This window comes from Coptis chinensis, chromosome 7, assembly GCF_015680905.1.
Source record: "Coptis chinensis isolate HL-2020 chromosome 7, ASM1568090v1, whole genome shotgun sequence".
Lineage (NCBI taxonomy): Eukaryota > Viridiplantae > Streptophyta > Magnoliopsida > Ranunculales > Ranunculaceae > Coptis > Coptis chinensis.
In genome coordinates this window covers 17496381-17522005 of record NC_141462.1, presented here as the reverse complement: position 1 = coordinate 17522005, position 25625 = coordinate 17496381, and the positions used below count along the sequence as shown (strand labels likewise).

Genomic DNA, 25625 nt, shown 5'->3' with positions numbered 1-25625 from the left:
CATATTTTGAGTTTCAGACCACACACTGTGCTTGGGAGCTAACTATGTAAGGTCCTTTGTTTTGAACACCTGCTGCAAACTCATCTTTCTATGTCTTTGAGAACAAAAAACCAGCAAATGCCAGAAAAACATATGTAAGTAACTCTTCCTATAGTATTCAAAATTTCAAACCATCCATTTTAGCGTTATTATATATAGTGGCTTATGTTCCAGAATGCAATTCACAGACCTTGAGTTTCAGACCACACACTTATGCTTGGGAGCTAACTATGTAAGGTCCTTTGTTTTGAACACCTGCTGCAAACTCATCTAATGGGATTCGGCAACCCTAAAAAAAAAAATATATTACAAGTTTGTCATATTACAAGTTTGCCATCAAAGTTCAGGCCCAACAACCAATTCAATTGGTCTCGTCATAACGAAACCCTCGGGTCGTTTGAGTGTATACTCAAACGGTCTGGCCATGTCGTTTGAGTATACACTCAAACAGTTTTGTCATATTGTTTGAGTGTACACTGAAACGGTCTCGCCATGTTGTTTGAGACAAAACTCTTGGGTTTTTAGCTAGATGATCTGTCGTGGTCGTTTGGGCAGTCTCCAGGACGACATGGCGGGGTCGTTTGGACTTAAGAAATTCGATTTGTTTGTCACGAGTTCATTTTAAAACTCAACTTCCACTTAATCAACCCAAACTCGAACACAAACTCAAAAATGACTTCATCAAGCTTGGATAAACTCGAACTCAAGTTTAATCAACCCAATTTTCCACCCAAACTCGAACACAAACTTGAAAATGACTTCATCAAGCTTGGGCAAACTCGAGCTCAAGTTTAATCAACTCAATCTTCCACCCAAACTCCAAAAAAACATCAAGTTTGAAGTCATCAAGTTTAATCAACCCAATCTTCCACCCAAAACTCGAACTCATCAAGTTTGTATTGAGTTTGATATGAAGTCATCATGTTTGTAATATTTGGGTTGAAGTCATCCAAAAAACACTTTGTATTGAGTTTGAAATCATCAAGTTTAATAAACTCAATCGTCCACCCAAACTCGAACTCAAAATTTATATTAAAGTGGTTAGATTGGGCCAGCCAAACTCGAAATTTCTTTGGATGTCAACTCAAATTTTTTGGATACAAAACTCGAACTCGTGAGAGAGATGATACCGGTACAAGCGGTTACAAAACAAAACTTATAATATGCGTTAAAGTGGGGGGAGGAGTGGGAGTGGGGTGGGAGTGTATTGGGCTATTTCTGTTGGACTTAGTTGTTGGGCTTGGGCTGGAGGCTGCACAATGCAATTTCATGAGTGCCCAATACAGGACCCAAAATCAAATGTGGTAACCTTTCCTATAGTATTCAAAATTTCAAACCATCCATTTGAGCGTTAATATATATATAGTGGCTTATGTTCCAGAATGCAATTCACAAACCCCGTTTTCAAACACAAAAAACAAAAAAGATCTTCTTTACGTTCTGGAAATTTGTATACTTGGCTTGTCAGAATCAGCCATATGGGTGCAATGCGCATTACTCATAATCCATGTAGCGCAGAGTATCGAAAGAATCTGCATTTCAATCAAGTGCTATAAAATGACAAAATGAACATTTTAATCAACTCAAACTTCGTATAGATTTTTAATCTTTAAACATTTGATCTGTTTTTCTCATGTAAAGTGTTTTGGTAAAACACGGATAAACATCAGTAAATTTTTGAAAAGGAAACAGCATATGGTGAATGGTAAACAATTCTTAGATCCACACCAGAAACTCAACCCACTTCATCACTGAGAAAGCATGATTTCCCTCTTCTTCTACACATCCTTTAAGAGTTTCATTCCTTTTTTTCATGTTGAGGAGTGCTAGTCTCAGCTGCAGTAGCGCCAGGAGGAATCTCAGTTTCAGTTTCAGCTCCAGTAGAAGCAGAGGTATTGTCTGCTTTACCAGCAGCGTAAGAATCCAACAGGCTGGCAGCAATTGCGGCGTTTAAATCATCCTCTTCCATGTCTGAAAAACTCTCCTCTTCGGGAAATGGTTGGTAAGAATTGGATCTCGACCTGGGCCTTTTCGTTCTAGGAGGTTTGGATTCATTTGAATTGCAAGATTTGGTGATCCTCTGAGCATCTTCAGGTGAGAGCCACTGCCCAAAACCATTAGAAGCTTCTGCAGATGACACCGAACACTCTTTTGGAAAGTTTCCTTTGACAAGGAAGATGCTCCAACCACCTTCTCTGAGACTGCCAAGGTATGCTGAAAGATAAAACTTGGAGAGATGCTCGGGAGCAGCATATAAACTGTCAAAGTTATACCACTCCCCGTTTACTTTTCTGATGGAAAACCAGTGATCCTGCAGATGACAAATGAATGCATTTTCCAGTTCAGGGTCGATTTGAGCCGGTTCTGCAACTGGACAGTTGAGAGGAATAACTTGCAAATCAAACACCTCCAAAGCCTTCTGTAAGACCTGCAGGTAACAAAGAGTTGAAGTCAAACATACGTTGAAACGATCAACATAAAATTAAAACTAGCAAGTTCTAAGTAGCTTGGCTTTTGTTCAACATTCCTTGAGATATTTATCCAAAAGCTTTGCAAACATTTTCAACCTTGAAACGAGAATCTTGAACAAATATCGACAGACACATGATGTGAAACTAAGCTAGTAGTTAAAAGTGTGGTAGTTAAGCAAACATTGAGACAACTAACATATAGTTAAAACTTCCAAATACTAAGTAACTCAGCTTTGTTCCACATTCCCTTGAGATGTCTATCCAAAAGCTTTGCAAACATTTTCAATCTTGAAAAGGAAACTTGGATATATTATCAACACGTATGATGCAAACCAAAGCTGGTAATTACTCAAACTTTACATATAGTTAAAAAGGGAACGGTTATATGAACTCCACCTTATAGTGACTCCAAAGTTACTCCACTCCTAAAAGTGGACTAACAAGATGAATTGACGGCTAATTTTTTGTGGAGGTATACATCACATGATAGAGAACACCCCCACAAAAAATTAGCTCAATTGAATATGTTTAACCTTGTCAAAAGTTGTTATGAAATTAAAAAATTCTGAGCCGTTGGATAATTTCATAATATTCTAAATGACTTTTGATGAGGTTGTACATCTTCAAATGAACTGAATTTTTGTGAGGATGATCTCTATTGTGTGGAGAACATCTCCACCAAAAATCTGTTTCTAATTCATTGTATTTAGTGGTGGAGTAACTTAGGAGTCACTTTAAGTGGAGTTCATATAACCATCCCCATAGTTAAAACTAGCAATTCTAAGTAGCTGCACTTTTGTTCCACATTCCTTGAGATATTTAACCAAAACTTAGCAAACATGTTGAATCTAGAAACGAAACATCGTTAACAAGTATCAAAACAAGTAAAAGATGCAAACCTAAGTTGCAAGTTAATTCAACCGCTGTATAACTTGGTTAACAAACTTCATACTGAACATCAAGGAGATTTACACTGCAATATATGATATGAAAAGTACATCCACCCTTTCAAAGCACAAAAAAAAGGGTGTACACTATCCAGTGTGTGATAATAGCAGCGCCCTTCCTAAAACTATTCCAACCAATTGGAAGGAGCTCGAAGCAACCATCTTAAGACAAACATTGGATATTTCTTTTCTTTATAAGAATGGTGTATAGTAAACAGCAGTATGGTTCACTCATTATCCCAATACGTGTTTACTGCACTGTCACTACTCATGCCATACTAATAACTCAATCTTAAGTGTAATTTTTCTCAAAAACAAGTACTGTGATGGTATTTAATAGAACTCTCCTAACACTGAATCGTATTAAATCTGCAATCTCGTTACACTTTCATCAACTATCAAAACTACTAATCTTACTATCTTTGCTTTCAAGTAAACAAGTTACATAATTTGTGTTACAGAAACAGAATTCTACTTAGAAAGATACTAAACAAAAATAGCATCAGATATCCTTTCTGAGAAACTCTTATTGTCGATGGTGAAAAAAGGGTAACCTAATTTAATCATATTAGAACAGTTAAGAGCCTATATCGGTCAAAGAATTTGGTAAAGTTTACAACAGATCCAAACTCCACAATCTGTAAGGAAAGTTTCACACAAGATGCTTAACCAGATTCTAAACGGCAAGAAAATGGTGGTATCATTTTGCTAATCAACCACTCCTAAGAAAAAAAAGAGGATAGGAAATACCCTTTCAGATCAGGCACGAATGTGCAAATGTGATGCAAATACGCTGACATTTCCCCGTATCAAATTGATATTTTTCCACTAGTAAGCGTTTTTCTATAACTATAATAGCTCACACAACATGTAACTTAACAAACAAAAGACAGCTACATCTTGGGGCATTTGCAGAATTTAATTAGTAGATGACAAGACCTTTCTACTACAATCATCAATAAACTTTCATGGTATTCAATATTTTGGTATAGTCACAACTCACAAGAAAGGGTTAGAGAAGCTGTATATTCTACAGCTCTCAAAAGTTATGTCCAAAAACTGACTCCTAAATCTATCAAGGTGCATGTTTAATCTATTCTACATTTCTACCCAACAGTAAGGGCAATCAAATCCACACAGCAGTGCACTTCATAAAGGACATCTATTAAAGCAGCACGAAAAACACTTGTCAATACCTTTTCCAACACACTATATGCCCATATAACAGTCTAAATACTCTAATCTATGATCCTACATACTCTATCTCCGCTCTTCAATCAATTCCAATTATTCTTTACATATTCCTTGATCTATATATGCGCTCTATATAACATCTTCCTATAGTATTAACAACGCTACAAGTTCAACTACAAGTAAAGATATATCCTTTTCATAAAAAAACAAGTCAAACCTCAAATTTAAAACCTGCCCAACACTTAATTCAATCACAAAAACTTTAAAAAAAAAACCGAAATTTCTGAAATTGAAAGCTGACCTGGATACTGAAATCACCGTCCATGGAAACATTATGAGAATCAAAACAAAGGAAATCACCTCCACCACCTTCACTCATCATCTGACGTTCACTTTTATCAAGATCAGAAGCTAAAGCAGCTAAATCAAATTCAGAAAAGAATGGGCCTTGTAATACTGTGTTTACACAATGTACTGCACATAATTTTGATTCTTGTACTTCGTGGTATAACATCCCTCCATTACTATTACTCAATCCTTCCATCTTTGAGCAAAAAATTAAACCCTAGATTTTTTTATTGTTGTTGTTGAATTTGGATTAGAAGAGATTTCGGAACTCTGGGGCCTGTTTGGTACCATGGATAGCATCATGTCTTTGTGTTTGGTCCGGTCCATTCTGTGACACAACTTATGAGTAAGGTGTGAACCGGGTAAAGTCCCCAACCCACAAAACCGTGTACAGTGTATAGTGGATCTCTTAGTTTTGGTGATATAAAGTCACTGTTCTAAAAATCGGTCTAGGCGGTATATAGCCCTAAGCTTTGTATTATTAGCATTACTTTTCTTTGTTTTTTTGAAGTCTTTAGTTTTTTTATTTTTTTGGCCTATTGTAATATCTAATTATGAAGATAACCTTTTTTAGTCAATGGGTATTATTATTTCTCAATAAATTTGCTTGAATATGAGTAAATGAATTGTTAGTGATTTTTTTATTTTTTTTTTTATATATATATATATATATATATATATATTTTTTTTTTTTTTGTACAATCTAACCAAAAAATAAAAAAGTCACAACCAAACATCTTTCCACACCATTCCATTTCGGTTATTTAACTACCTTAGATTGTGTTGGATCACCTAATCAAAGTTGGACACAACAAATTTTTCTATTGCCAAATAGAGCCTTTGATGTGGAGAGGGAGTAGCAAAACTAATATAGAAAGTCATATTAGTCTGACAAGTGGTATATATGAGGAGGCATCCATATACAACACCCTTTTATAAGTTGAACTAAAGTCTAATACTTTGTGAGTATGATCTTACGACTATGAGATCATATGACCACAAAATTTCATATCATTCCAAAATCTCTAATCCATTCAAAACTTGATTTGAAAACGTGATTTATTTTAATGGTCATGATTTAAAATTTTGTAACCCTCTTTTGGTATCTTTAAAAAATTTCAAATGAGCCTACTTTTTGCAATGATGTTCTCCATGGTAGGAAGATAACTTCCACAAAAAAACAAACCGTTTGTAAATTTGTTGAGTGAGAGTGAGGCTATTGTATAAAAAATGTTGTATATTGATCCTGACCCATCTTCTTCACAAAAAGAAAAAACAAAACAAAACTAAAAAAAATTCGATAACTTTTGAAATAATAGATTGAGTAATATAATTTTAAACTTTATGGTGTGCTATTAATTTCTTTTTCTATCCCGACTAGGAAAAAAAAATACAGTGACCAACATTTTTTTCTTAGCTTGAAAATCGGTTGCGCTCTATATCCGAGTAACTAATATAATCTTTAACTAATTGACATCTAAATTGATTGTAGATATTCAAAGACACACTTCCAATACTTTGAAGAAAATCGGTCTCGCATTTTATTATGTTTATATGAAGAAATCATTGGGTTTTCTTAGATTATTATTTTTTATCATTTTTTTTATTTTTTTTGTAAAAAAGAGAGATTGAATGGAAACACATAAATGGGTGTCATTCACCTGTTTATTTCAAGTTTGAATGGTAGAATTGGATTCTGTCATATCTTAGTGTTGGAAAATTATGCTAGCTTAAGAGACATTCATGTTTTCAATATTTTGTAATGTTATTGAGAAGTATAAAAACTTATGGGGTATTTAGCTTTTGGGCCACATTATAAATGCATAATTTGCTGTTGGTCACCAATTGTCCGTTTATTAGCGATTGGGCCAAAATTGACAGTGATCCGTCCATATTTTAAAAATTGACACATTTACCCTTACACGTGTGCTGCACGTGATTGAGATGTTAAAGCCCAACAATCTTAATGAGTGATGATGTCACATCATCTTCCTCACATTAAAGTAGGAACGAATATAAGCTTTAATGGGTTTTTAAACCCTTGATTCTATATGTAAAGTTCGGTTCTTCCTTTTCTTTTTGAGCATAGACGGGGGGATTTTTGGCATAATATTCAAGCATCCCTGGGTAGCGCTTCCTCTCTGAGGGAGTATAACCGGTTACTGGACTTTGAGAACAGAGACCTCCAGATCCGGGAGGGGAAACATGAGTGTTTCCGTCTTTTTAACGACTTTTTATCTCAGCATCCTCCCTTGGCCAACTGAGCCCCATGCAACCCGCAAGAAGCCTTATCTAACTTCTTAGACCAGCATCGCGTCCAACTGGACCGGCTAGAGTTGGATGTGTGGGAAAGAGACAGATGGGAACTCCACTTTTTAGATCTAGTTAGGCAAAAGACAAAAATTAGAAGAAACAACAACAACACCTTGATGTTTGGGTTTGGGTTTCCCTAGTTTCTTCCAAACCTTGATGTTGTTCATCAGTGTTCTGTTTGGGTCTTTCTCATCTTCATTCTTCTCAGAAACAACAACTTCTTTTTCATTTGAAATGGTCTCATTATCTTGATGAAATGAAGAAACATTGTTTGTAAAAACAGGTGTGGCTAAGTAAGTATGATTGTCATTACCAGCCATGATAACAACAATCTTTTCTTCAAACACAGGACAAGTTTTGATTGAATCTTGGGCTTTCTCCAGATCTCTTTCTTCATTGTGAGATCCAACATATATAGCTGCTAAGCCACCAAATAGATATGGTATTGAAGAATGCCATGGAGAGTGTGGTTGTTGTTGCATTGCAGTTAATGAAGGCGGTTCTACTGGTAGTGGTAATGTTGGTGGTGGTTTCGGTGGTCATGGTGGTGGTGCTGGTGGTCAAGGTACTACTGGAGATGGTGTTGGTGGTATTGCTAATGGTGGAGGGTGTTTTAGTCATTATATAAAATTTGTTTATTTGACCAACGGTGAAGTGACGGTCAATGCAAAGTCAACGCAGTCAACCGTCAATTTTGGCCCAATCGCTAATAAACGAACAATTGGTGACCAACTGCAAATTATGCATTTATAATGTGGCCCAAAAGCTAAATACCCCAAAACTTATTCAAAGTTCAAATTGGCGAGTGATGAGTGATATAAGATGAGAAGTATCGTTTTAGCAACAATTAATTAGTATAAGTGTTGGTTTTGTGAATAGTCAATAACAACCCGTCACCAACTCTAAGTGGGAAATCACAAATTGTTAAAGAACTAACCCAAGCGAAGGTTGGAGTGTCGCAGAGTGCAAAAGTAAATAAAAAATAAAATAAAATAAACAAAAGTAAATAATTGAAAACAGTTGCATACAGTTAAAAATGGTGGTGAAATAATTGAAAATGTCAACAAAAATTTAGAGCGACACTATCAATGTTGCACATACCATTTTAAAAATTAAAAAAAACTCAACGCGACATTCCCACTATTGCGCGACACTCTTATTGTTGCGCCGTATCTGCAAACGAAATAGCAAATTTGCAACTACGGATGTAAATGCACAATTGTTGCAACCGTTTATGCCACCAGCTAGAGATGATTTTTCTCGGAATTTCAAAGTGGTGGTAGCAAACGACAGTTGATAGTGGATGCTACCTTAGAGATGTTCTGATTAGTAAGTTGATTATTATTTTTTTGAACTTTGATGTGGACAGCGAGTAGCAAAATAAATATAGGGAGAGCTAGTAGGGTGACACGTGGCATCTGTACCATTTTTTTTGTTTAAAGTTAGGCAACGTGTTTGAGTTTGGATGTGACATTTTTGATTTGGATAAAATGGATGTGTAAGAAGGATTGGCCGAGTGTAAGGCATGGTCGGAGGAAAGTACGCTTTTTTGGAAAACTCTAACATTCTGTCTGCTTATCTTTGGTTAAAAAAGGGCGGTGATTTGGTATACATGCACAAACCAAAGTAGGGTTTATCTTTGGTTAAAAAAGGGCGGTCATCCATTTTGCAGCTTGATTGCAATCTCACACACGGTTTTACAATCCACTTTGATGTTTCAATAGCTTTCAGCATACACAGTTTATGTTATATCCCTCTTCGAAACAGTCATCGTAAGAAGTTACATCTTGCAAGAGTTAATTAATTTCATCATTTAATTGAGTGTGCTTGATACAGTTTCTTCGATCAAGGGTTATAAATGAATGCTCAATCTTTATATATATATAATAGCAGTCCCTTTTCCTGCTCTCTGAGGGTGTCCACGTAGGCTAATTTTAAGTACCCTTTTTACAATGCCCCCGAAAAAAGGAGATAAAAAGGAATTATATATGAGTCCCCCACAAATACGATTCTATACCCCACGGTCCCCCCAAAACCTTCTTTCTCCACTTCCCCCAAAACCTTCTTTCTCTATTTCTAAATTCACGTAGAAAAGCACAACTAAAACTCTAAGACCACATTTGAATCCCTCCTAGAAGCAAAGGAATCTGATCCGATTGCTTCATATGAATCTTACAATCATATTTCACTTCTGCTTTCGCTTTTTTGCTTCTATCGGATCAAAGTTTCAAATTCAGCACTTATCAATGCCTTTATGAAGGAAGGAAAACATTCTTTAATTATTTTGAAACTTCTTACCCCTCGACTCCTTGACAATCATTAAACTCTTGAGGTTCTTTTTGCGTGATTATGATCGCCTGCCTATCAACCAATCCATTTATGGAGAGGAATGTAGAGTTTTTGATTGAATGCATGGATGATCACGTGGAACAACAAAAGGTTAGTGCTTTCTTTTCTTTTTTTTTTTTTTTTTTAATCGGGCGATAGTTTTCCTTATCATGTAAAACCATGGTGAGAAACAAAATATTCACCTATGCATATAACCATCTCCTCGATGGACCGAATGGTGTGGCTATGGCATGAGGATAGCAGTTAATGCAAAAACGTTCACATTAACATGTAGGCCATCATCTCCACTTAATACGATTAAATAGAGTCATGGTGGGTGGTGCGCTTTTTATATTTGAGGGTTTTCACCTATGCATATAACCATCTCAATGGTGTGGCTATGGCATGAGGATAGCAGTTAATGCAGAGTAACGTGAGTTGCCTACAGTAACTATGTAGGCCATCATCTCCACTTAATACAGATTAAATAGAGTCATGGTGGGTGGTGGCGCTTAATATATTGAGGGTTTTCTAACATTCAATAATTGGCGAAGTTGTTTTCAAATAATGACCGGGTCACTAGACAACCAAATCGGTTTTCCACTTGGAAATATAATACACGCAGAAACAAAGATGAGGCTGAATTTGGGTTTATTGTTGAACCCGAACTTGGACAAGTTGCTAAGATGACATGTGAACCTGCAAAAAGAAGTTTACACCTAGATTGACATTTGCTGCAAAAGACTATTTTATTTGTTCTACTTGCATGGAATTTCGTAGATTAAGTTCCAAGACGAAAGCTTCCATGAACAAGTTATTGGTTTGATAGTAATGACCAATCTGTTGTTGCTTTAGAACGCTTAGTAACCAACTTTTCTCGATCATCAATCTTTGCTTATCATGTTGAACAACATAAAGGTAAGGAAGTTTATGCTTGGTACATTAGTTGGTTAATTTATTTAGCAAACATTTAGTTCATCCTACCGCTTTTATGCAGCTTTCATTATTATAGAAATGCTATATTTATAGTGTCACATTAATATATACTTTGGTTGTGCACCTCATTGTTAATCCACTTCCTATTAATTTTGTGTTTGCAGGAGTAAATTGTCATCCACTCAAACATTTGTTTTAATCCCCTCGAGTAGCATTACAAAAACAAATTTTAACAATGTATGTTATGGCAATGGAGTGCACCGCTTGAGGCAAACTTTAGAGTTGATTTTATGACCTTATTGTTGCGTTGCTAACCATTTTCTTCTCTTGCAGGAAAACTTAAGATTGAAACAGAAAAGTAAAAAGAACAAGAAGAAGAGATGCTACAAGCATAACAATATTTCCAGTTTCATGAGGCACTTATATATATGAGTCTCTTTGTTCTTTATAATTTTTTTTTTTTTTCGTTGCAGAATTATGTAGCAACCAATGCCATTTGTTACTACTATTTTGGATTTCTAAAAGGTAACCCGTAGGTAATGTTAATAATTATAGTGAAGGACACAATAATTTCGACATTCCAAGCCAATATTCCTTGATAAAGCTTCCTCTAGGTTATTTATATTTGAACTCAAATTGTATCAATGTTAGACTCTATATTGTAATGCATTTGTCGACAATTATTATTTTTACAACATGATAGTGATTCAAAGGCCAATTCGCCCATTTTAATATTCTTTGAGATTACTTTGTTGATTTAAGATAAGCATTTCAATCCCTACAAGTTGATTTGCTTTCTTTTCTTTTTTTTAAGCTCGGCATGAATTTCTCAGATATGGATTCTATGGTGAAAAGGTAAAGTTTCACGAGATTCATCAGTCGGAGTTCCATTGTCCTTTATTAATAGAGTTATGTATTTTGACTGACTACGTTTTGTGTTCTAGAATTTAAACTCTATTTTGTTACAATTAGACTTAGTTGCAAGATTTATGATTGTTAGCAAACCATTGTTTTAATAATAATTAGTAGTCCCCAAAAATACACACAAAAAAAAACACAAAACTAAATAGAAAGCTTGATAAAGCTTCCTCTAGGTTATTTATATTTGAACTCGAAATTGTATCAATGTTAGACTCTATATTGTAATGCTTTCTTTTCTCTTTTAAGCACGGCATGAATTTCTGTATATGGATTCTATGGTGAAAAGGTAAAGTTTCGCGAGATTCATCGTCGGAGTTCCATTGTCCTTTATTAATAGAGTTATGTATTTTGACTGGACTACGTTTTGTGTTCTAGAATTTAAACTCTATTTTGTTACAATTAGACTTAGTTGCATGATTTATGATTGTTAGCAAACCATTGTTTTAATAATAATTAGTAGTCCCCCCCTCCCCCCCCCCAAAATACACAAAAAAAAAAACACAGTCAACTAAATATAAAGCTTGATAAAGCTTCCTCTAGGTTATTTATATTTGAACTCGAAATTGTATCAATGTTAGACTCTATATTGTAATGCATTTGTCAGACAATTATTATTTTTACAACATGACAGTGATTCAAAGGCCAATTCGTCCATTTTAATATTCATGCAGAGCTTACTTTGTTGATTTAAGATAAACATTTCAATCCCTACAAGTTGATTTGCTTTCTTTTCTCTTTTAAGCAAAATGAATTTACTGTATATGGATTCTATGGTAAAAGGTAAAGTTTCACGAGATTCATCGTCGGAGTTCCATTGTCCTTTATTAATAGAGTTATGTATTTTGACTGGACTACGTTTTGTGTTCTAGAATTTAAACTCTATTTTGTTACAATTAGACTTAGTTGCATGATTTATGATTGTTAGCAAACCATTGTTTTAATAATAATTAGTAGTCCCCCCCCCCCCCAAAATACACAAAAAAAAAAACAAAGTCAACTAAATAGAAAGCTAAACCCAAAAAAACCCAAAACCCAAACCTTTCTTCTTTTCTCTTCCACCGACCCTAAAACAAAATTCCCAATCCTCAAAAATTAGATCTGTTTTCCGAATAATTAAACTATTTTCAAGATCCGAGCATTAATTATATGTGAGTATTAAAATTGTCTTTACGACCAAACGCAAAGACTGAAGTGAGAAGGAATAGGTATAAAGTAGCAAGAGATACATAAGAAGAGAAGATAATATGATTGAGATCAGGAAGAATAAAAAGAGAATAAATTTTATAGAAGAAATGAAGGGAAAGCATGACTCCTAATCAAAGAATATTAGTCTTCTTTGGGTGGGATTCAAACTTCGCTGAGAAAAGGTATAAATTTATTTTTGTTTATACTTTGTCAACTCGAACAACGGTCACACTATACTTAATGCATAGATACTACAAGACACACCACCAAGATTTATGTAAGAAAATAGTGCATATCGTCATAAAACAAAAAGAATTTCTAGAAAATTTTGTTAGTCCCAAAATGTCGCTGACTAATGTAGTAAACAATACTACATTTTGGTGATGTCGTTTAGATCTTTTTGAGTAGTTGCTTTGTTGTTGCCATTAATGTTGTAGGTAACTCTGGACCAATTTTTTTTAAAACTATGTGAATAGCCTTTGCTTTTATGCAATTGGTTTATATTCTCATTTATTTTTGTTAGCCAACTAAATAACGACCTTTTATTCTTTTATTCTTAGTCTTTTTTTTGGTGGTCTATATGCATTTGACATATTTTAATTAGATCTGACATTCTTAGTGGTATACTAAGATTTTAATTGATGATTACAATTGATGTGAATCGGTTATTAAATGGCTCATAAAACGTTTCTTATATGTCATTGAATTCTCAAAATTGTTGTTAATTGTTTTTGTTGATGGTGGTGATAGGTGTGAGAAGGGATTCATAAATGATTACTTCCAACTTGAGCAGGAAAGCGGTCAAGATTTTGTGATATCATATATCTAAGCCATAATATCCATTCACGTTTAAGCGACAAGGTAATACTAATTGCTTTAACTCTTTAAGTATTTCTGTGAATAGCATTACATATTTTAAGAACTTCAAACTATGTATGTGATGCACATTTGACTATTGTAGTTGAGATTAACGAATAATCTCACTTTAAGTGCACCTACATTGGCAATTCTATTGATTCATTAATTGGTAATTTTGATTACAAAAAACAACATGTTGTTCTTTGTAGTCTTGAAAATTGTTTATAATGTCATCTATAATATATAATGCTCCATACCCTTCTAAACATTTCAAGCATACAATGTTTAAATATGCCATTTATGTCAATTATGGTGGCGGTGGTTTTAATTTTAGGTAAGAGATGGTGATAAATAGACGAAAGCAGATTTGGAAGCAAATGAGCAAATGGTCGAGGGTGGAGAGTCTACTGCAAGGTCGATCTAGGAACATGTACGTTTATACTTTTTTATTGACAATATTGAAAGTTGGGTTCAAAGTAGTACTAAGTAGCAAACACTGAAGTGCAGCCCACATTCTTTCCCGTAAATTATTCATGTTACCGTGATATTTGTGTTTTTTATCTATGGGCAAAGTACAATACTCTATTTTATTTTATTTTATTTTTTCTCAAGTTCCTATGTCGACAATATATGGTATATGAAATTTAAAACAAAAAAGAAGTTAGATGTGAGTTCCTTATTGACTTATTTGAGAGTGTTAGCTTTTCTAATTCACTTTGTTGTCTTATCATAAAAATACCTTGGAGACATACTCCCAGTTTTTGGTCTCGAAGTCACGTAAAAAAGAGAAAGGGTAATGATCTGTTTTTACCCATTCAAGATTCCTTAATTTTTAAGGTATTTTTAATTGACTGTTACAAATACAATATTTAAATGGTCAAGTTTTGTTGCCATTGGTGTCTTTCCTATTATTGTTATGTAGCTCAATCTATATAAGAATAGCTTGCTTAGATATATAATCTAAGCCATACTAAGGTGTAAACCTATCAGATTTAGGGTTGATATTAAATTTTTTTGGAGACGATGAATTTGATCTGTTTTGCTTAATTAATCAAATAGTTTACCACTGTGGTGCCTTAGTTTGATTAAAGACAATTGATATTAAATTTTTGTTAGCATATATTGTCAACACCAATGAGAACATGTAAGAGTGTGACCTTTCTTGGAAGATACATTCTGTGATCATGCGTTATCAAAAAAATTAGTGATTGTTCAATATTTTTTCCTTGCAATCTACTAAGATACACGGTGATCTGACAAACTCATGGAAGCAATTAATTGAATATGTACATGTTGATTATTTGAAGAGATTTCGTTTCGTTGATTTGTTATTTTTGCAACTCATTAGTTCGTGTTGGTAATTATTTATTCAAGTCATCATGCATCTCATTATTGCCTTTTAATATCATTTTTTGTGTCGATTTTGTAGGTTATGACAATAAATTGGTGAATGTTTCGTGAATACAATGCATTTTAACCCTTTCGGATTGTGAGCCACAAATTTGACTCCCAATCATACAAATAATGGATCTAGATGATATAAATTACTGAATAAATGATTTTCCGGATCTTTTGTTTAGGTGAGTAATGGAGCAAGGTCGGACATGCACGAAACCATAAAGAAGAAATGAAAATAGGAGGATATATCCGAAGTCATTTACGACAAGCAACGATGTACCTTAATCAAGCCTCAACCACATGAACCCATTTCAGAACCATGATTCAAATCACCATCCAAGGTTAGCTATCTACTTCTTTGGGACATTTATATGGTGATTGAAGTGTCAATGATGTAAGTGGGTTAGTTATTGTGACACACTTGGTGATGTGTCCAGAGTTCTATAAAATTGTTAAGAAATGGGTTCCATTTTAGATGGTAAACTGTTAGTTCTTGGAAAAAGATGACTAATATAACTTTATTATAGGCATTCATAGTCCATTTTTTTGCTCTAATCTACATAACAATGCTAAAGTCTCATATACCAATTTCAACTCTTAGTGAAGTTTAAGCGTGAAACTTCAAAATATAGTGAAGTTTAAGCGCGTTGCTTCAAGATACATGAATATTTCGAGGATGATTGATAGTTGTTTTACCATTTAAATTTTTCAGGAATTATTGCCATGAAATACATTCTTCCTTTTTCCCCTTGCTTTCCTTTTCTAATTGTATATGAGTTTGCCATCTCGCCTTGCCGGACTGCTTTTCAGGTCATTCTTCACATTTTCTAATGTATGTCATATTATGCTCTATTATTTTTCTCTAATTAATCAAAATTGATGTCACAGATTTCAAGGTACATGCTTATTTACCCATTAATACATAGATTTATTTCAAGCCCGCTCATTGCTTTTGAAGAGAATAACATTAATGGAGGTACTTTTACAATTTCTTCGTGTTGATACAAAAGACAAGTAGCTTTGTGCTTTTCCTTTTTAAATCATCAGTTAACAATATTATGTACCTGTCACTAATAGAGTTGACATTTTCGATGGATTTTAAAGCATTTTATATGGGTTCAAGGCATTTCTCCTCCCATTGTACGTTCGTTTTTGTTGGGGCCAGGACTTTGAATCCTATCATCCAATATTATTAGTTCAACAGGTAGGTGTAGTTGAGTAGTTTTCTTTCTTTTTGAACCCAGCTGTGAAAAAAAGGCCATATGGTAGGCTCGGTGAAATACTTGAAAGCTATCTAATAAGACATTCAACCATTTTTATTATTTTCCTTTTGGCCTTTTCTTTTAACTTCGACTTATTGTTTAGATTGAAGTTCATCTCGGAGTTGCTAATTTAGTGCTCTGACTTTATTGTAATTTAATTCCACTTTGGTTTTGAGTTGCTTGGGATATTGTAGGAGGTCTGGATTAATGAAGTGTTTGCATATGTTTTGGTTTCTACCCTATTTTGCAGATAGGAATACTTTGTGTGCCACCTTTATCGATCATTCCACTTCACAATCATCCAGGAATTATATTGAGCAAACTCCTCTATGGTTCATTACATGTAAAATCATACGACTGTCATGATTTGTTTGGGCCCAGGTACTAATTTATACATTAATGTGCTTCAATATTTCTTACTATTAGTAGTACATATTACTAAAATTTGTAAATAGACTCCGCTCAAGTAAAATTCTATTAAAAATTGTTACGTTCCCTTTCATTAGCCAAGCACAGCTTGATGAAAGTTCCCCATTCCCCTCCAAGCCCAACCATTACATACTCTTTCAGGTTAAGCAATGCACCCTATAAGAGTCGATCTTATGTACAATACATACAAACATTTTATCAAGGCGGACACCTTAAACATAGTTTACATATTGATATGAAGTGGACCTAGACCCAATCCTCAAGGCTACTCAAGATGTATGTGATTCAAGATTGTATGAAAAATGGTGGCTACTGAGTGGTTAATGTGTTGGGAATCATTTATATGGTTTTAAGACTTATTGCATCATATTTTAATATATAGTCAATGTTGTTGCAGCTCAAGTCAATGAGGTGATTATTACCTGTGAAGTTATGAACATGATACTATGCTGATTCCTCAAGGTGGTTTCATGTTTGCCCTGTCTATTTTTTAGGTAACCTATCATTTGAGTTTTCTTTGATATCTTTCAGGCTAAAAAATTCCTTACGATAAGTGAATTTTGTTTTAAGGTTTTTTCTAATGAAGTTTCTTTGTTAGTTTTACTTCTATTGGTCTTCTTCACTTTTGATTCATCCACCTGTTTTAAACAGTTATTGTGGATTCTTTCCCTGGGTGTGGATGTGACTAGCTGGAATATGCCTTCTACTTTATCTTATTGCTATTGATACAATAAAACAAAAGCTAACCACTTACTAGATTATGATGCTTCATTTGTATGCCTTTTAACAATTGAAGTACCAAACATGTAAATCACGGTCATATTAATTTTCTATATTTATCTATATTTTTCAGTTATTTGTCTCTTATGATATCAATGAAAATAAGTGTAGAAGTTGTCTTCATGCATTATTTTCTTCAATAATAGAATTCACTACAAAAGTTAATGGATGGGGATGTTATTTCAAAAACTAAATATTAGTTTCTATTGTTGATCGGTTAAACTATGTGCATAGTAATGTGTGCTTTGTTCAGGGTTGTTGTTCTTATGGAGAAACTAACTATTAACCAACTACCTGATGAACCTTTTAACCAACCAATGTTGGAGGCGCTCATGAGTAAAATAATAGGAAATAAACTTAAACTTTTAGCAGTTCTTCTCAGTATTTCATATCTTTTTTTTCACATTCAGGGTTTGAACACTCTACTTTGTATATAAATGTTCAACTATAGAAGAAGAAAGTTGTTGTCATGCATCTCTTGAGCACCAAAGAATAAAAGGTATGTTTATTCTTAAAAAAATTGGTCTTTCTGGAGAAAAAGATATACTTTACATATTGGACATTTAAATTGTTGTTATATAGATAGATGAAAGAATTTGATTAACCTAGCTTAGATTTCTGTAGTTCTAATATCATGATCCACTTCCTATGTAGATTCTCCCTAGATCTGGAAACCCATGGTACACCTTCTTCTCTATATGACAAGAAAACACCGCCCAGTTATTAATGAGCATAGGATAATGGCGGGATTAAGGACCACAATCTAGCTATGTACATGTTGGATTGAGCTTTTACAGGGATTTTGATGACCAAACTAACATATTAGCATGAGCTGCATAGAGGAGAATGAAAGATGTGTACGATCCTCTTAGAGAGAGTACTTTTATCACACTCTTTGTATACATTTTTTTTTAAGTAATAGAAGGGTCAAGAAAGAAACAACCGTGATTTACATGTTTGGTACTTCAAGTGTTTTTAATTAGGATTAAGTACCTCTTAGACATTGTCTCAACCATAGAACATTTGCATCTCTAATCATTTTCCACCCTTGACTTTCCTTACTTAAGTCACTCTCCTTATGAATCACTTCTTTTCTGTAGACACAGTGTTTGTGTAATGATGGTTCATTAACTAGATGTATTTGCATATGTGATGGTGAGTGCTTTAATTAATCAAAGTGTGTTAACGGGCGTACACGTTCAAATAATTGTTTGCATTATTGATTAACTTTTGAGGTATAACTTTTGACATTCAAAGCTAATATCTTCATTCTGCAGCTTCCATATGTAAAATGTTGTTAGTTCAAGCTACACAATGGTACCAAAAATGAAGTTATTAATATTTGAACTTGCTATTATATCAATTTAGACTCTACATTGTAATGCATATTTGAAGGCAATTTCTTTTTTACAGCATGACAGTGATGCCAATGCTAATTGATCTATTGGTTATATTCACAAAGCCTCATTTGTTTATTTAAAATGAGCATTTCAATCCCTTTAGGTTGATGTGATTGCTTTTCGCTCGGAAGGAAGGTCGGCAAAAGTGTAAATACAAATAAATAAATAGAAAAGGTAAAATTTCACGTGATTCATCGATTTCGTATTCTTAGTTCCATAATCATATCTATTATTATTAGTTTAATGTATTCTAAACAAATTGGGGGTATAATCATGATTAATTAGTTATTTATGAATGAGTCATCTACTTTTTGTTTTCTAGCATTCAAATTCTCTTTTGTTACAGTTAGGCATAGTTGCACGATTTACAATTATTAACAAATATTGATTTTATAATTCTTAGTATTCTTATACTTTATTTATTTTTGTGGTTTCATAGTTGCTATGAAGAAAAGTGAAAAGTGGATTTTGTACGGTGAGCAAAGGACTGTGCAACTTTTATATTCCCTTAAAAGGTAAGCACCAATTATGGCCTGACTAGCTTAAGGCAGTCACAAGTTTCATACAAGATGGGCCTGAAGCATAATGTTTGTTGCATGAAGTCAATTGAACGTATTAAAACAATCACAAAGTTATTCATTAGTAGTCTACACATATTCCACTGTAGCTCTAACCCAATTGTCGGACAGCTCATGGAAGGGCTAACTGTTAGCCTAACCTAAAAAGGAGAAGGATAAGAATATTAGAAAGGGTAACAAGTATATATACTTCTGCCCCAATTTTTAAAAGCATTAGTACAACAACTATACAAATTAAGAAAATCTCTGATGCACTGAAATAGGGCTCTCCCACCTGTACAACCAACTGGCCTGCTTAAAAAATCTGATCAAAAGGGGGTTAGTACCGACACATTAGCTATTAAGGAACAAATTGTCTCAAATGCTACTGGTGAGTGGTGAGAACAAGAATAATTTGAGTGCGACGCCAGACAATACAAGAAGGAAGAATTTCCTGTTAAGTTTCAATTATGAAAAAGAATAGGCCAAGTAGAGTAAGAGAAATTCTTATTATGGCAAAAAAAATGAATCCTTACCATGTTGACATTTGGTTTGTTGCAGTGGGTTCAAGTTGATTTAAAGCATGCAAACAAGAAGAAAGCCGCATGCCATATATGATGGACAAGGTGGAAATGAAGATTGGACCAGGTCACTATGAACCTTCAGGTGTGGGGCAAAATTGAACTCTAGCCATCGAGAGAAGAAACTACAAGGTCTAGGACAATTGTAGGAGCCTTCGCAAAAACATTGACATTATCAATTGCTAAGTATCGTAGTTCCAAACTCTGTTAAATGTGCATTGCCAACAGAGATTTCAATTAATAAAAATAAAGGTTTTTTTTTTTTTTTTTTTTTTTTTTTCTGCCGACTAAGAAAGTCGGTAAAAACCTTTGGGTGATGATACCGTGAGGTATGGGGTCAAACCCTTGATCAAAAGAGTTCTTGATCTCATTTAAAAAACAAAAAAATCAAAAAATAAATAAATAAATAAATAAAAAATAAAATAAAGGCTTTTGTGAAACCCTTTTGCAAGGGATTGATTGATGAGTGATTTATATGAATGCATATCAACCAAGTGGTTTCTTTTTGTACTATATACTTTCAAAATGTATTAGTAATGTTTGTGGAAAAATTATTAGGGGAGGGTAAGAACTAAAGACAGGAACTTATTGATATACTGTGTGCAATGCAGCGGTGAGATTTGGAAAATCTCGGAAATGTTTACGTTACATGTAAGAAAAGAATCTTATGTATATTATATTTATTTGTTGATTTTTAATTGTTTCAGTGTTATTGTGTTTGTTTTTTCCATTGATTTCCAGTGTGATAAACGAGTTTCTTTCCGGCATCATTATTTTTTTTTTCAATTTTTTAGTGCAGTTTGTACAAAAAAATCTCTCAATTATTAAAAAGGCTAGGGTTTGCTCCTCTTTTCTCTTTTCCTTTATTTCTCCCACAGGAATTAAAAGTAAGAAAAAAAGGGTAGTCACAAACAAATGATACCACAGACTTTATCTATAAATGACTACTTGCGTAATTAAGTCCGTTTATGTAAACACTATTTGTTGATGTATATTCTTTTACAACAAATTTCAAATAACGGTACCCGTTTGTAGAACGGGTTCCAAAACTAGTAAGTTACATATAGTGGCTCAATGCTGAGTAAGATTCACGACAATAGATTGGATTCCCTTGTGTACTTCAACTATAAGTCTATAACAGAATCCACTCTTGATAACAGCTTATCTTATAATGCGATCACTTCAAATTCAAAAGTATTTTCTTGAAGGATGGGGAAAACACTGCTCTCTGGTGACAAAAGTGAAAAGCCTGCCTTCAATGATATATGGTCTACAGAAGATACACGTGAAATTTCATAATTGGAGCATGTATCACCTGTAGAAACTGCTGAATTCGAATACAAATAGTTCCTTACATTACATTATCAAACAAGTAAATCGTAGTGGTTCTTCCCACTGTACAGAAGCCTCACCGCCTTCCTTGGTTTACTCTTTTTTGATGCTTTGCTGAATTCACTTCCATATTCTGCAATGGGAATAAAACCAGTGCCCCATCCCGCATTTGTGTGCTGCAACAGGAATGGCAAAAGTAAACATCTCAAATACAAAAGAAAAAGGAAAGAAAAGCCAATTATCAGTTTCTAGGGTCATTACGACCCTACATACTGCCTACATCTGTATGGTAACTCATTTTAATTTGTTAAGAAGTTCCAAACATATAGGAGGACATCTACAGTCTACTCTGCTATGAAATTCCTATATCTTCTCATGTAGTTTCTTTTTATAGGTAAATATCGATATCTTTATTTGTTGGAGCGTTTCGCCCTTGTCCATTCTACATTAGTTTGTTCAATGCTCTTACCTCGTTCTCTGGTATGTACACAATAACTGGCTGATGACACAACTTGGACAACACCTGATGGAGGAATAAACGGTCATTAATAGATTCAAAGCAATATATTTTACGAGAGATGCAATATAAAGTAAAATTTATACACTTCATCAAGTAATGGAATATTTCCAGCAATGTAATCATTGATTTTCCAAGGCACACTAATATAAATACTGATATATCCAATCTGATTTAGCTTTGTACCCTTTGATCAATGAGACAATCAGCCAGATTCTGACAGGCACAAAGAAAGCAAGCAGACAAAATTTTATCCATTCAGCATATATATAGTAACATGTTGCAGTTCGAAACCATTGTTCACCAAGACAAACAGCATAGACGAAACTGAGTTTCCATATTTTACCAAGAGATTCATGTCTATAGCATTTAGCATGGACTCACCCTTGGGATATTAAGTGCCACGACAAGACTTTTCCGAAATACCCCTTACTACTTAAACACAAAATGATAATTTGTACTCACTGCCCTAAATAGAGTACAACTAAGTAGTTTCCTTTGCAGGGTAATAAACAAGTCATGTAACATGACTTGCACATTCTTTTTCTTGCAAGTGACAAACCATACCTCAAGTTGCCTGGAAACAAAATTCCCAGCCACTTATTCGAGTTATCTTTTTTTTTTTTGCTCGGTAAAGTTGATATTTCATTAATAAAGGAAAAGTAGGCTGAGAAGGCCTACATTACAAGAGAAAAAACGAAAAATAAATATTTACAAGAGATTAAACAAAACATAAGAAAAAACCCTCGAGACATGCACCGTCACCCCATGTCTAAGAACATAAGACGATCCCATCTAGCTACAAAAGACTCAAAGAAACATCCTCTAAACTCTTTGAAGACTTTCGACCACCAAAATGACAAAACCTTTATCGAGAGAATTGTCTTCTTAAGCTATAGGAAGTCAATTTTTCCAAAATAAACTTTCAAACCTGTCTCCTTTTTGAGATCAGAATGCACACTAGTACATAGGTTAGCTACATCTTTTGTGCTAGACTTAGCACCGAGATATTTATAACCAGAAAAAAAAGATATCTGTAATACCTCAGAAATTTGAGTTACACTACTATAAACAACATCCAAGAAAGAATCTATTTATTCACCATATTTATGCCACATTACGGAAACTGAAGAAAACATAACACTAACCAATGCCATTAGGGAAGTGGCACAGCGAAATTTCCCCAGATACGAATACTAAATACACTAACTAACAAAGTATATTAGGCCCTGCACTATACGTACTTCAGCTTAAACGAAAGTATGCCACAGAACTTAGCCCCAGTAGGCGACAATTAAAATTAGCCCGATATGTTGGTACATGTATAACAATTGGAATGACGAAACAGTGAACAGTGAACAGTGAACAGGTGAACTATATTGTAAGGGGCAAGGCGGGGTGCTAGGCTTCCCACGTGGGCGCCTCCAATAACCTGCAAGGCTGCAACTATCTTCATAAAAATTGGCACCTCAAGCACCATGGTGGGTAAACCGCTGGCACCTTGGGTGCATAGCGTTGCCTTTGGCATCACAGACAGTACGGTGCTGTAAGTTAAGACTTTTGAAAAGAAAGAAGGAACACCAGAAAAGTACTTGATGGACATAGCGTGGGAAGATATGAACATAGATACCTCTATTGCAGAAATGGCAATAAGTGAAGTAAGGAGTCAAACACGATTGATGTTAATAACCCACTAATTTAAGATGTGGGGTTATACTGATGCTGAATATCATTTTTAGAATTAGCAATTGCAAACATGTTTTTCTTATAAAATGGTTCTTCAGGATTTTATTTGTACTTAATATAGAATTAGCATACAGCTACATCATTTTCCATGAGGAAAACCAATGAAGTGCTTTTGGTTGGCTGATCACTGAAGTTCAAGAAATCTGTTTGTCCATTTGCAGCTTTCAAAAATATAAATTCGGAGTATTCATATTGCCCAACTCCATAACATATAAACCTATCTAGAAATCTGATATGGGAAAATTTTGAAACTGGTCAGGCTCAGGGGCCGGACTGCTTCAGATTGGAGCCTTCAACATATTATAATGAAATCCATAGAATTACCTTGTGCAACCAGAAATTATAGATTTATTTCAAACCTCAAAGTGTTAGAACACAGAAATACATAAAGAGGCTACAACATGATATATTAAACAGAATGCAGATATTGAGAACTCACCAGTAATTCTGATTCTCCTCCCCAGAAGTCAGACCTCTCAATACGTTGGCAGTATCTACAACAGGCATTCATGTCTCATGTCAGCTCACATCTTAAAACAAGAGAACGCTTCGAAAAAAAATCTGCAACGCAGAAAGTACCGTTTTAAGGATTCATCAACTGTAATTGCCACCAAAGCTTCTTCGTACTGACGCCTTTCTTTATCACTTTCACAGATAATTTCTTTTACAGCCATCCGCAATTCATCTGCGACAATTGACAAACTAGTATAGTTTACTTCATACACAGTTATGATAACAGATTTCACAGACAATCACAGGAAAAAAAAATGAATCAAAAGAATAAAATCGAGTGCAACAAAAAAGCAAAAATAGTACTATATTGTCAGCTGATGGAACAGGTCAAGTTGGTACAAGTAGAATAATTTGTTGTTTTAAAACTTGTAAATCACACAAATTAAACTGTTCAAGTCACCTGCATCATCTCTTTCTTGGCATGAACTTAGAGACAGACCCTTGTTCATAGCCATTCCTTTTACCTACAACAACACCATCCAAATTACATAGCTGGTATCTCCAATGCAAATTCGATATCTTAAAATAAAATAGAGATATTACCAATGCGCGAAACATACAACGACCATCTCCAGTAACTTTCTGAACTGAATACTTCTCTAATTTCTTCATCGCTCCGCCCCTTTAAAGGGTTTAGGGTATTATTAGGTACATTGAAACATAATAATAAAGAAATGAAGATGGTGAAATATATACTTACAGAGAAGGTCCAATTCTAGCGAAGAAGTGAGGAGTGTTGACGTGGAAAGAAGGGAAGGAGAATGTTGTAGTGGATATTGAAGACACTAGCTCGAATTTGGCTGTGCCTTGTTTCAGCTGCTGTAGAATATTCTCTGCAAATAATAATATTTAGAGAGAATGAGGCTGAAAACAAATAATTGAGTGAGTAAGTGAGAGTCTGAGAGAAAGACTTGCCCGCCATGAAATCTAGTCAAGAGATGTAAACTTGTGACTTGTTCATGCCTTCATGGCACCATCGCCAATACATATACTAGTCTCGTTGCACGTGATATTAGTGATTTGGCTTAACAGTGTAATTTGTTTCTATATCAATTAAATTTTCATTGAAAAAAAAATTCTTTAAGAAAATTCTTTTGGCAAAATCTAGAGTACGCCATATAATGGGTGCGCAGTCATCTAGGCCTAGGGGTGTAATGGGGGAGTGTCATGTCTTAGTACCATCACCCGATCTATTGGGTCAACTTACGGGATGGGTTTTGGGGGGTTATCTGGGTCGGGTGGAAATTATCATTTTAACCCAATTTCACCTAAAAAACTTTTTAATTCTGCAAGTAATATATTTCCAATTCACAACATAGAAAAAAAAATTGGAATCAATCAATAAAAATAAACAAAAAAAAAAAACTTGAACTTGAACCCAAAACCATATCTATAAATTTGAATTTTTTTTCCCGATTTACCATTTGTAAATTGATTATTTTCCATAAGATGATAAAATGAAGATGGGAGCAAAGGACCCATAAGACAAAACAATAAAATATAAACTAAAAAATTGAAATTAATACAAGGATGAATGATTCATCTTCTCCAAATTTGAAAGTTGAATTTA

At 34.2% G+C, this 25625-nt stretch overlaps 2 protein-coding genes and 1 long non-coding RNA gene across 4 annotated transcripts; 1 reads left to right on the top strand and 2 right to left on the bottom strand.

Annotated features, from left to right (window-relative positions):
* Positions 1-1611: 1611 nt before the first annotated feature.
* LOC147486352 (Josephin family protein) lies at positions 1612-5387 on the bottom strand. The gene is made up of 2 exons (XM_086572399.1): positions 4953-5387; positions 1612-2467 (listed from the first exon to the last, which is right to left on the bottom strand). Exons 1-2 carry the CDS (start codon positions 5193-5195, stop codon positions 1838-1840), a joined length of 873 nt encoding a protein of 290 aa, XP_086428525.1. The 5' UTR covers positions 5196-5387; the 3' UTR covers positions 1612-1837.
* Positions 5388-15868: 10481 nt separating this feature from the next.
* On the top strand, positions 15869-20639 carry LOC147486351 (uncharacterized). Of its 2 annotated transcripts, XR_015201572.1 has the most exons (9): positions 15869-15914; positions 16451-16581; positions 17027-17123; positions 17820-17908; positions 18687-18726; positions 18913-18983; positions 19249-19324; positions 19928-20199; positions 20376-20639. It is a non-coding gene; the product is annotated as an uncharacterized LOC147486351 (long non-coding RNA). The 2 variants fall into 2 exon arrangements; XR_015201573.1 differs by lacking the exon at positions 18687-18726.
* Positions 20640-21095: 456 nt separating this feature from the next.
* LOC147486350 (Cysteine proteinases superfamily protein) lies at positions 21096-25201 on the bottom strand. The gene is made up of 8 exons (XM_086572638.1): positions 24971-25201; positions 24756-24888; positions 24599-24677; positions 24456-24519; positions 24122-24227; positions 23982-24036; positions 21749-21802; positions 21096-21455 (listed from the first exon to the last, which is right to left on the bottom strand). Exons 1-8 carry the CDS (start codon positions 24975-24977, stop codon positions 21312-21314), a joined length of 642 nt encoding a protein of 213 aa, XP_086428764.1. The 5' UTR covers positions 24978-25201; the 3' UTR covers positions 21096-21311.
* Between the last annotated feature and the right edge of the window lie 424 nt (positions 25202-25625).